The 13,430-nt window shown below is 38.3% G+C and overlaps 1 protein-coding gene across 1 annotated transcript in view; it reads left to right on the plus strand.

The window, feature by feature from the left end:
- The first annotated feature begins 2,922 nt into the window (after nt 1-2,922).
- Nucleotides 2,923-13,430, plus strand: part of lrp8 (low density lipoprotein receptor-related protein 8, apolipoprotein e receptor) — a 143,155-nt gene continuing 132,647 nt past the window's right edge. Inside the window, exon 1 of the mRNA XM_038278392.1 lies at nt 2,923-3,085. Within this exon, the coding sequence (XP_038134320.1) occupies nt 2,923-3,085 (163 nt within the window). The remainder of the gene's footprint in view (nt 3,086-13,430) is intronic.

The following is a 13,430-nucleotide window of genomic DNA, read 5'->3' on the forward strand; positions in this document are numbered from 1 at the left end:
CGCTGCTCTAATCAATAAGCCTTTAGCTACCAAAGAAGCAGCTGTCGTCAACGTTTGTCCTGGAGACCTTGCTTTCACCCTGGCTGTCTGGTTTTCCCATCGTTGACTCTCACATCTCCTGCAGTTGTGTCATCGGCTCAGACAGGTGGACTTTTGCACACAGAGCCTGCTCAGAGCTTTGTTAAGTTTGTTCCTCCACAGATGCATTTTGCAAACATGGCAGTGAGTCGTGAAATGAGATTTCTCTGCTATCATTACTGGACCGAGAAAGAAAGTCACATCTCAGTCTGTGGGAATGCCTCAGTGCTTCTCCACTGCTTGCTGCTTCTCAGTACAGGGATGTCTAACCATCACTAAGACAGGTCGATAGGACTGAGCTCTGTAAGCTGCCTGCCGCCTCTACAGGAAATATTGTATGCTGTAATGAGATGTAGATATTAAGCTGTTAACGAGGATGGGTTTAGGATAAGCAGTGCTAGGACGTGATTAGTGTAATAATCATAAAGAAAAAGCTTTGTTTGCATTAATTTTACAGCAAGACAGTCTTTGATCTGGTTAAAAGGCTGCTAGGCAGCAAAAAGTCATCAGAGAGCACAATTCCCTCCGCTGTAATGTCTTCTGAACAGTGCCACCAGATTTCTGCTGATCTGCAATGAGTGGCATATTGAGCTGGACTGCATTTTAACATTAACTTCAGACTCAATGATCTTAGGTCGCTGGCTATAAGGTTGCTAAAGCCAGAGGGAAAACTGTCAGACAACATGTTTTTTTTTTCCATTTCGCCTTTCTGCCTTATCCTTGGAAAACAGTTTAGGTATGCATGTTCATTTGATGTTTTATTAAAGTTACATTAAATTGTTCATCCCATTTTAAGCATCTTAATTCTATGTGTTAATGTTTGTTGTGTTTAATCCTGTCATTTCTTATGCTTTATTTTGTTTACTATTTAACAAGGAATAAATACCACACTACAAATAATGAGTTGTATTCCAGACCTAGTATCTGATGGACTACTGTATATAGTACACAGACTGTTTCTTTGATATGAAAATACAGTTTTTGTGTCAAATATTGTAGATATGTGACCACTTCAGTTCAGTGTCTGTCTCAGTAAGACTAAAAAACTTTTACTGAAGGATTATGAAACAAAAACATAAAAAAAAAATTTCATGCCATGGATACAACCAATGCACAAAAAATGGAATAAACAGCCTTATCACTTAACAAACCTGTTATAAGTGTGTCTCCAAGGTACTGCGCTGATTGGAAAGTTCTTCTAACATATTTTTTTTTCATTCAATTCAATTCAATTCAGTTTATTTATATAGCGCCAAATTCACAACACATGTCATCTCAAGGCACTTTACAGTTCAACCAGATCATACAGTCAAATTGATACAAAGTTTTCTATCTAAGGAAAACCAGTTGATTGCATTGACTCATTGACTCAAATACAATCCCCCACACTAAGCATGCTTGTAGCGACAGTGGAGAGGAAAAACTCCCTTTTAACAGGAAGAAACCTCCAGCAGAACCAGGCTCAGTGTGAGCGGCCATCTGCCGAGGCCGACTGGGGTTCAAGGAGACAGAAGCAGAGATACAAAAAGCCGCTGTAAAAGGCGGCCCCGTCCAGGAAACACACAGCCAGGCAGACGAGCTCCAAGGCAGCTCCCATGCCAGAGGACGAAGAGAGCACATCCACTCAGTCACGGTCAGAGAAACAGGACCACACTGGAAAACAGGCCGATCTCCAACATCTATAAACAAGCCAAACAGGAACAGACGAGGCAAAGCTACTCTGAGGAAAAGCAGAGAGAGCAGAAGGTTAGAGATTGAACTAACAGATTCTGCAGAATAGGAGAACAGAGAGAGAATGAAGCAGAATGATGAAATAGGGGTCCCTATGTCCTCCAAAAGTCTAAGCCTATAGCAGCATAACTATAGAGATAGCTCAGGATAACCTGAGCCACTCTAACTATAAGCTTTATCAAAAAGGAAAGTTTTAAGCCTAGCCTTAAAAGTAGACAGGGTGTCTGCCTCACGGACTAAAACTGGTAGTTGGTTCCACAGGAGAGGAGCCTGATAACTAAAAGATCTGCCTCCCATTCTACTTTTAGAAATTCTAGGAACCACTAGTAAACCTGCAGATTGAGAGCGAAGTGCTCTGTTAGGAACATAAGGACCTATCATATCTCTGATATATCATTGAATATAATGGCAAATAAATCTAGACTTTATACACCCAGATTTGTGATTGATAAATTCCATTCCATTTTCTCCTGCTTTATGCGGGGCCAGGTTGCAGAAGCAGTAGTCTAAGCAGGGATGCCGAGACTTCCCGATCCACACACACCTCCCCCAGCTGCTCTGGGGGGATCCCAAGGCTACCCCAGGCCAGCTCAGAGACATAGTCCCTCCACTATGTCCTGGGCCTTCCATGAGGCCTCCTCCCAATAGGACATGCCTGGAACACCTCCCGAGGGAGGCGACCAAAAGGCATCCAGAACAGATGCCCAAGCCACCTCAGCTAGCTACTTTCGACATGGAGGAGCAACGACTCTATTCCGAGCTCTTCCCAAGTAACTGAGCTTCTCACCTGACATCAAAGGGTGGGCCCAGCCACCCTGCGAAGGAAACTCATTTAGGCCGCTTGTATTCATGATCTTGTCCTTTCGATCATTACCCAGATCTCATGACCATAGGTGAGGGTGGGAACATAGATCTACAGTATTGTTAAATCGAGATCTTTGCCTCTGACCGCAGCGACCGCATCACTGCCAACGGCACACAGATCCGTCTATCAATCTCACGCTCCATCCGTCCCTCACTCATGAACAACCGAGATACTTGAACTCCTCCACTTTAGACAAGGACTCCCCACTGACTTGAAGATGGCAGTCCACCTTTCTCAGGTAGAGAACCATGGCCTCAGATTTGGAGGTGCTGATCCTCATCTCAGCCGCTTCACACTTGGCTGCAAACCACCCCAGTGCACTCAAGTTCCTGGATGATGAGGCCAACAGGACAACATTACCTGAAAACAGCAGAGATGAGATCCTGTGCTTCCCAAACCGCAAGCCCTCCGGTCCCTGGCTGCGCCTAGATTTCTGTCCACAAATGTAATGAACACAACTGGTGACAAAGCGCAGCCCTGGTGGAGATCAAAATGCACCAGGAACAGGTCTAAGTTATTGTCAGCAATGCGAACCAAGCTCCTGCTGCGGTCATACAGAGAACAGGACACCCCTTAAAAGAGGGCCCTGGACCCCATTACTCCCTGTGCACCCCCCACAGGGCCCCCCGAGGGACACGGTCAAACGCCTTCTCCAGATCCCCAAAACACATGTCTATTGCTTGGGCAAACAAGCCTGAGCACCCGATGAAGGGTATAGAGCTGGTCCAGTGTGCTGCGACTGTTAATAAATTGTTTTCACTAACCCTGGATGTTGTTCAAACATTGATTCCAAAATTCTAGATGCAAAACCATCCCTTTTTTAACATTAATCATTTGCATTAAGGCTGCCTCTTCCTTTCTTGTTTTTCTTTTCAACGTTTTGCTTTTAAATCTTTATTTTTTTCACAAAGGTAGCCATTGTTTATTTTTAATATCCATTTTCAGAGAATGCCAAAGGGGAATGTTTGACATTGTTTGATATAGTTTTCTGAAGGACCCTATTGGACTTTTTTTTTTTTTTTAAACTAAAGTTACTCATCTTCCAATGTCAGAAGTAGATCTTTGATCTGTCCAATCACACCTTTGTTGTCTTTTTAGAGCAGGATGAAAGAAAAAAAAACAACATAAATTTTGGATATTTTAGCAGGGTTTCCCATATACGAATATATTTGCCAGAGGGCATGTTTTGAGATCAAAGGCCCAGCTGTCAGCCTTGAAGGCTTTACAGTGATGGCAGATGATGATGGATTGAATGACTCCCAAAATCTGATCAAAGGTTGAGCCTCAATATTCATGATTTGTTGTTTTTTTTTTTTTTATTTGAAGTTTATTAAAGCTCTCAGTCTGTTTTTGAGATGAATGTCTGTTTAAATCAGTAAAAAAGTAGAGTCAGTTTGTGAAATAGCAATCTCAATCAACTTGAAATTTTCAGTTTTTCTGAGTAATTGTTTAAATGCTTTGGAAATATTCATGTTTGCCGCAATATTGCTGTATGGGCCTGCTGTAAAGGTCAGAGAGAGCATTGTCCAGGTGGTGCCAGTTGCTTCCTGTTGTTCCTTGTGGAATAGCAGGATGTGGTGCCATGCCAGCCATGCTGTTTGCCTTGAACTGGTACATTCTCCTATAAACCCCCCAGTGTTTCTGCATGAGAAAGACAATCTATATTGGAAAAGTCTACGTCCCAAAGCAAGCAGCTTTGGAGCTTTTGGGGAAATTTTCAGTTGTGCAATTGAAATGTTTTCTTTCCTGGTTTTTAAATCCTTCATTAATTAATTACATTACATTATTGGCAACGTTTTGCTATCTTAAATGATACCTTAAAACCTAAAATAAAATTTGAAAGATTCCTTTAACGCTTAGTGAGAGGTTGCATTGCAACAAAATCTAAACATTCTAATCATCACTAAACATATGGACATAACAGTTATAAGAAATACATACAGAATGCACCACATTAAGCCAACTCACCCTTTCCAGTGTATTAAGCCCATTTCATTTTGTATTACAGGTTAAAATATTATTAAATATATTGTTATAGCCTCTTCGTTATTAGCATTTTTTAATGGAATTTGCTTCTTCACTATGAGTTTTAGTCTTAATGTGGAAGAGGAAATGCCACTTTGAGTTTTAATCAGGCAACGTTGTTTAATCTCTCTGTAATAACTGCAGTAGATTGCAGTCCGGATATAATACTGAGGTCAGAAATTGGCACAATTTGAGCCAAAAAATTAATATCAGGATTATTGGTCTGCATGTAAAATCTCCAATATAAGCAAGCTGACATAAACACCCCATTTCTGTTTAAAGTTTTTCTTAATAACCATTGGTTTAGTTGTTCTCATTCGCATTATTGTTGACTATTAATCTCAGTTTCACAAATATTACTTGATCAAACCTTTACTAGTATTATACACAACTAAATAAGTAAGAAAAGTGTGTGCTGATACTGTATCAGGTTAAAATTGATATCTGTCAATACTTAACACTTATATATATGTATTATATCAGATATTAAAACAAAACATACCATAGGTTACAGCTAGATTTGATTGGTTTGTCAGTTGGTACAAAATAAAACATAGCGATCAAAAGTATTTAAGCTATTCGGATATGGTGAAATGATGAGATAATTCTACTTAGCTTTTTGATTGAATCCATAAAGCACACATATAATCACTTCATTCCTTGTTTTAACCATTTTTTGAGGGGCAGCATAATGGGTTAATAGATATAAGAGCACAATGTCAGATAAATTATTCCTTTTTTTTCTCCAAAATTATTTTTTTGTTTCTTAAGTATTTTATAGAAAGATCAGGTAGTTTTTTCTCTTGATTTATTTGTTCTATTTTACGCTTTTGCTTTGAATGCTCTTTGAAGTATATCTTCCTGGCTTTTCCAGATAGCCTGCTCCTTTGTTTCCATCAGGAATAATGAGTCAATTTGTTTCAATGGGCTGTGTAAGAGCAGAATGTATCTCTGCGTTTGCTAATAAAGGTGCTTATTACTCCAAGACCAGCCAACTATCATTAATACCTGTCACACAACTACGTTACCAATTTACCTCCTAACCTTTTTTTCACCTATTTCTCTGTACTGTTCTGCCCAAAAAACGTTTCACAATCCTGGCTACCTTTTCTTCGTCCTCATTTGTATTTTTCCCAAATTTGCTTGGAGGGAGCTTTCAGAAAATGCTGGACTTCAGAGCCATAAATTGCTCTCCCTCCTGTGGTGTTTGGAACTGATCTACTTCAGTAACTGTCTTGGATTTTTCTTCCTCCATTCCTTTAACTTTCATCCTTTTTCTTCTTGTCCAGTGGTTGACATCAGCAAAAAGAGAAGAAAAGCCCCTGCAAGGATGGGGAGATTCATTATCTTCTCCTCCCGCTGTGCAAATTGGGCTGTCACTGTCTACGTCGTATCACTTGATAATTGCATAGTTCTTTAACTAATGTATATTCTAACCTTTTCATACTGAACTTTTTAATTTTCTATGTTTTTTGTTTTGTTTTTTTTTGCTTGAATCATCAATTCTGCAAAGATCTGTAATCTATTTTATTATCATAACTTATTCAAAGTTGACAAAAAAATGCGACTGCCCCATACATGTTTTGCTGCCTTCTTTAGTTTCACTTTGGTTTTTGTAGTCCTTTTATAGCTTACCCCGTATTTGAAGCTACATTCCATACGAACTGATTGCGCTCGCCTGCCAAAGTGAGGCTGGGTGATGTGTCTGGTTAAATGATGGGGAGGAGGCCTTTATAAAAACCCTTGGCCCACATTGGGGACAGAATGGGGGACAGAACGGAGGACAGCATTAATCTTCAGGGTTCAAGCCTATAGTTGTCACCCTGTGCAGGTTTGAAGGGGGTCGAGGAGAGCTAAGACTGACTAAAGACCTCCCTTCTGAACAAAGGCACCCTGTGTGTTTGAAGCAGAAAAGGCAAGGATTCCACTATTCAGCCCTACGCTTTACTTCTGATAACTCATCTGTTTTTGCAGAAGTAATTATTTTTAAAAATTTGAATTTTTTATTAAATAGTCATTTAAATAATAGTAGGGAAATGGTCAACAGGGACACAAAAGGATGTTTTCAATGTCAAGAGTTTATAGTTTATGTCAGTTTATATCAGCAACTTTTGCTTTACCACTCATGTTTAAGTGGCGGTCACAGCATGTTCAGAACAAAACAGATTAACAGTGACAATATCTGAGGATGTCCCGAACTCTGAAACATCAACATTTGATTCAGAATAAAAGATGGCATTTTTCATTGAACAGTTATTTAATCCCAAACTGTGAGAGAAAAAAAATAAAATTGACCAGCTTTTATCCATCAGCTCCAACAAGTGATTTGTTGTTGAAAAGCGGAATTTATTTTTTTTTAATTCTTAATGAATTCATCCATAGTTTTCACTTTTTTTTTTTAATACACCAAATGATAGTATGGGCTTTGAAGCATTACTTTTTGATTTTATAAACAATATCAGTTAAAGATATTTGTTATGCTTTACTGTGTAACCCGGGGTAATCTTCTAATTTCTGCAACTGGTGTTAAACCATAATCAAAATGTCATTGTCCAAAGAGCTTTAGTGTTAATATTAAGAGAACAAAACAATTTAAAGAATAGAATGATCTATTGTGTTCAGGGATTAAATGATTTGATAAAAATGAATCATGAGCTGACAAAATTATTCAAAGTACACTATTTTACTAATCAAATGGATTATTAGATTCAATTGTATTTAATTTAAATCTAATTCTATTAAGAATATTTGTTTACATAGTAAAAGTTCCATTCAACAATGGTAATTTTATCATATTATTTCTGTAAAATCAAAATGACATTGTTAGACGTCATTAAACAAGCAACATTGAGGCTTATGGGAAACCAAGTCTGGTTAAGAAGTGAATATTATATGTGTAAAAGCAGAATGAGGGATCAACTCCAGACTGTCAGTGAAAGGATTATTTTCCTTTTCCCTAAATCAAATTCCATTTCTGTTCCGCCTCCATTTGGTTTGGACGCTCCCTATGGCCTCTCAAACCTCCCACTAATGCAATTAAGATCTATAAGCTTTTCCCAGGAATAAAAGGGGCTGAAGACGGATTCCTCCATGCTTCACTGAAGTTGGGGTAATCTGTGTGTTTGTGAGGGAAGATGGATTGATGGAGGGGTGGAGCAAAGGAAGCTAATAACAGGCATCCCCCTGCCCCCTCTCCATGGAAACCATTTCTCACAAACTAACATAAAGAAAGCGTTTTAGTTGTGTTTTACCCCCCTGATAGACATTTAGCTGCCACGGAAATGCCTTTGTTGAAAACAGAATGAAGTCAGATTATTTGGGCCCAATAATAGCTTTTAGGCTTTCACTTTAAACCTTCTTAAAATCACAGAGCTGTCACTGGCGCACAATTAGTTTTACTTTTCTGAACTAAAGCTTCATTTGCTAAAGCAAATCTGTCACAACTGTTTTCATGCTGTTTCACTTTCTTCACTCCAGTTTCATTTTTATTCAAAGCCTTGTGTTCCGTCAGAGGCTCAGATGACTGATGCCTTGGTAATTGAAGGTGAATATAGAGGAAACGAGGTCTAATGAGCTACTTTCCCTCAGATCCAGAATTGCAGAGGAACCAGGTGGTGCTGTATCATCTGCTGTAGATACTCACCTGTTATATTTACACGAACCGTGACAAAGTAAAACAATTTTAAGCTTTTTAGGACTTTTTTTTTTCTTGAGAAATTGTTTGGATCCATTTTTTGTTGGGAGGTTTTAATAGAGGGGCTATTTCTCAGAGTTATTATATGATTCTTCATAACAGTTCAGCAGTAGTCTTGCTGTCTTTGTCTATCTCTGTGTGTCTGTCTGTCTGTCGATATTCATATCTATTAATTTACAATGTGCACGGCTTATGATAATGATTCCTTCTTGTTAATTTTTTGTAGTTTTTTTTTCTGCTCGATGAGCTGTCCCAGTTTTGTTAGAACCATAGCTGTTGGTTGTTGTTTTTCTCATTCTGCTATGGTGTGAGCAGTGTCTGAGTAATGTTGTGGGCTCCAACTGGGAGCATAATTTGCTTTTCATAGATGCAGTTTTATACAGATACAACCGAACAATCGCACACCATAAAGGTTAGTGATATCTGCAGTTCCTTACAAATGAGGAGGGGATTGTATGATTGCATTGGGCTTGGAATGTGTGTCGTTGTGGCTTAGAGGTATAGATCTTTATTTTTCTAGTATATTAAGAAGAAATAATATTATTAATGATATAGAATATTGCTAATACTAGACAAAGCTAACCTCGACTTCTCTTCTAGCTTCAGCAAATTCTAAACTGGAGAGTTTTGTTAGCTTAATATGTCAGCTTTTGCATAAAGTGTGACTATAATGTATACAGAATCATTTCTGATGAGTTTATCGCCACTCAGTTGCATCACTGAACGTTTTTCTGGTTCCAGTCACCAGACAACCTTCTATCTCTTCCGTCTTCTCTAATCTATAATGACATTGGTTGAAAAAAGCTTCTCCAAAGTCTGATTCTGCACAAATGCTTCTTTGTGATCGATATTCTTTAATTAGGTAAAAATTTAATTTAAATCTATAATTACTCAGAGTACTTCTTTTTTTAATTGAGCGTTTCTGTTGGAGATTTGGTGTTGATGTCTTTTTGTAGCATTTAACTGCATTTCAACGACGAAAGTAAAGTGCTGTTAATGACACATTTGATACAGATTTATCGTGTCTGAAACATGATCACTATGGTTAAAAAAAAAAGATAATGTCTATCTTAGCTTTAACTACGTTAAATGCAAGGTTCTAACACTGATATTGGTACAAACAATGTGTTCAAGCATCTGCTTATATTCCCCTTGAGTTTATTTTATTATGTTTGGACAAAGTATAAAGCTTGAAATAAATACTAAAGGTAAAAGTTGTCAACCAAATATATAATCAATGTCTGATAAAGAATAAGCTCAAAACCAAAATTATAAGACATAAGCATCAACAAACCCTGTTTCTGAATTGAAATTTGCTTTTTTTTTTCTTCCCTATATGACAATTGTTCAATAATTCAAACCTTTCCCTCCCCTCTTTTCTGCTCCTCTGCTTGTTTCTGTTTGATTTGAGGATGCTATGCTCATCTCCTGCTGGCAAGCTATAGTTCCACTGCCTCTGTTTAGAGTGTCTTTGGTAGTAGTGGGGAAAATGAGCTGTAGCATAGCAGTAATTGTTCCTCTGGAGGCCTAAAGAGGTGCTGCCTATCCCTCACTTTCATTCACCACACCTTTATGAAGGCCCAGTTGGCTCCTCTGGGCCCCTTATCTACCAGGCCTTTAAGGCCCTGGTCAGGCAATATCAAAGACATACACCACAAAAACAGTATTTAGTGTGCTGGGAGAGAAAGAAGCTGGACGGATGAGAAAAGGGAACAAAGAAACAAGAAGAGACCTGCAAAATGAAGCAGAGACAGGAGGAAGTTCCAAATTCCCATCAAAAGCTACACATCTATATGTGCAAAATGCATATACGTATGAATTCAGTAGCATCCTTTTGCATGAAAAGATCAGTGTAACTGTCACAGGAAAATAAAACTAGAACCCCTAATTATATTTCTTTTCACTGAATTTATATATGTGGATTCATTTTATTCATGTTTAAGAATAACATTAGTCAGTGTCTGGCTTTATTAACCACAATAGTTTAATGTTATGAAACAAATAATTTATTGCTTGAATAACATCAATAAAATGAACATTAGAGACTTTTCTGGAAATCATTTTGCCCTGTTATCATATATTTTTTTTTTTTTATGTTATTATTTCTTTGAACATTAATAATAAGCAGCAGTCTCTGAAAAAATTATACTCAATCATTATAGAAGAAAAATACTTTTTGTCTGTTGCATATGTTGTAATTTTGTCAGATCTTTAAATTGTAATTCAGACGTAATTTCAAGTATGTTGATGTTGAAATGTGGCTTATGTTTCTGATTGCAGGGATTTTTGTGTCTCTTTTCTTTGGTCTTTGAAAATACTCTCGGTTGTGACCTCCAATGCTTTTGTCCTTTCATCAGAACAGTTCACTTCATGATTTATTTCAAAGGTAATATTTTGCAGCCTTCTTCCTCTTCCATGAAAAGTAACAGCATAAAAAAGACCTTCATAACCCTCAACTGTTCCTGAAAGCATTTAAAAAGGATGGTGTGCACCTTAGAGGAAGTGGAGAGGCCATCTCTTTGCCTCGGCTTCCCTTCGTTGCTTAAAAACTGTGCAGCATTGTAAGTGGAGTCTTTAAAGCTTTGTTTACATGTTAGACAGGACTTAGCTGTCTCGTCCCCCTCACCCTCATTGCTTCCCTGCTTGAAAGAGGACTTCCTTGCATTTTGATTAAAGGCCTGTCTACTCAGACTGACTCTAAAGAATACTAATCAGAAAGTCCTCTGCCACATGCAGTCCTTTCTGTTGAATATATAAAATAAAATGAGACATCTCAAATTGAAAATTTTCAAAAATTGCAGATTAATTCGTCAAAAAGATATGAAAATGTGCAACCCATTTTATTAACACAGAATACTCACCTTTTGAAGAACTCCTTCAGCACAGTAATTTAAATATTACTTTTAAAACTAGGAATATGTGAAGTGATCAACCAATTATGTTATAAGAATGTGTTTTTTCTCAGAATCAAAACCATACAATATTCAAAAATATTTGTATCCTTACTGATATTTGAAATAATTAATTATCAAGATTTAAGTGGGTGAATACAGCAAAAGTGAGTTCCCTGGACTCCCATTGCATCAATGGATTTCCGTCCATTTCCATTTTGGTTTCTGTGGAACAAGAGATTAGCTTTATTCATGTGCAGCAAACATATGTCAGAGTAATATGATGGCATCGTTTCAATGGGGAGCAACAATTTAAGGGAAAATTTTCAGCACCTTTTTTTATCAATTCTATGAAGAATAAAGGTGGATTTAAAAAGCATAGGTGAGTTTTAACCAGTAGAGAAAAAGTTTACCTAATAAAGTGCCATTGAGAGTACAAGAAAGTTTGGTTAGTTGTTTTTTTTTAACCTTCCATCAGCTTAGCAGCTACCCAGGCCTTTGTGTGGTCAAACGCGTTCAAAAGGCCACTCTGGTGCTTGGCACAAGCTGTACAGAACACAGATATTCAGTCCTGTTCATACTGAAGCAGCAAAACCTGAGGGGTAGTCGCTTCCTTAAGTGGTGCTTTTCAGACAATATTATTTTGTAAAATGTGTCTGTATTTTTTCTTTAAAAAAATGTTCCACTGCATTCAGTAGAATGCACTATAAAAGTCATTTTGCTGGCTTTAATGTGTGTTTTAGACTATTGATGTTTTAGGGCTGAGGACATCAACAAAAGGAAAAGGATATATGAAGAAAAGTATAAAATAAGGACAGCTCTACTTGAAATATTAAAGGCATCTCTTGTAAATATGCAGCGTTTACCAGAGGCTCTGCAAACACTCTCTTGTTATCTCCCTTTCCCACACAGACACACCCCTCATCCTCACCTGTAGGAGCCTCAGGGGTGAGACTGATGAGGTCTAAATACCCCTCTGGCAGGGATGTCTTTGATGGTTGTTGTCCAGGCTACTTTGCGCAGGGCTCATGGCAAGCTTCCCTCTGGGTTGCCCAATCCAAAAAAACAGCTAGGGGATAGAAAGCTACAGTCTGAGCGGTGTGGGTGTATAAGCTATTTTGGATGCTCAGTTTGTGTGTAAAGAAACTGTAAGGTTTGAGTGTGTATGTGTTCTTATCGTGCTGTTAATCTAAAATGTGCCAGTTACTCTGGTGAAATGGGACAGGGGATGTGAGTTTTACTGGCAGTTCCCGCCAAACAGGCTGGGTTTTCATTTTGTTCACTGGAAGCCAAGTGTGAAAGTTTGATGAAGAGCAATTTGCATCTCTGGATGACTATGAAGAGGTCCGCTTTGTTCTGTGCCAACGTAAAAGCCATGCTTGCACACTGCTGGCCCCAAAAACCTGCCCACCCCATCACCAAGTGGCACCCACGCTTTGCTCCTCTGTTTCTGCCCTCCTGGCAGCACTCTATTTCCACTTTGGCCAGTGGCTAGTCTGGTATTGTGCTGTGAGGCCAAGAGCACCTGCTAGGAGTTTCTTCATTCAGCCCCCATTTGGTTTTGAAAGCAACCCAGAACCTCAGTGCAGAAGTTAGATTTATCGGTAAAGATATAGATGCCAGTTTAAAAGTATTTAAAAAATACTAAAAAATAATGTTCCACCACACTGGATAAATGCGCAAAAATGCTTAAGTTAACTTTCCTTTGATAGCATAAACATACATAAATTACCTCTGGGGGAATATTGTCTATTATGTTACCATCAAACAGTTGTCTGTTACCATCTTATATCCAAAAAAAGAGGAAAGAACAAAAAACTCTTAATGATCAGGGAAGGCATTAGATTTGGTCCCCAGGGAAAAGGACAGGGTATTTTGGACTTGAATGTGTGCGTGTATGTGTATGGTAATGGGCTTAGAAGCAAGTGTCTGTTTTTTATTTGTATTCTGGTGGCCAGGGGTATCCGTGGATACACCTAGGTAACTGGGAAGCATGCAGAAGGAAGAAGCTAGAGAGCAGTTATTTCTTCACCATGTCCCTGATACCCACGATGATTAAAAGAGCCTCCGTTTTAGGTAACTTTAGGTCAATTCTGCTGGGAGTATACTTGTTCATAGCTGCATCCTTTTGGCTTGGCATGTTGTA

Source organism: Cyprinodon tularosa, unplaced genomic scaffold (genome assembly GCF_016077235.1).
Source record: "Cyprinodon tularosa strain WSP-4 unplaced genomic scaffold, ASM1607723v1 ctg140, whole genome shotgun sequence".
Classification (NCBI taxonomy): Eukaryota; Metazoa; Chordata; class Actinopteri; order Cyprinodontiformes; family Cyprinodontidae; genus Cyprinodon; species Cyprinodon tularosa.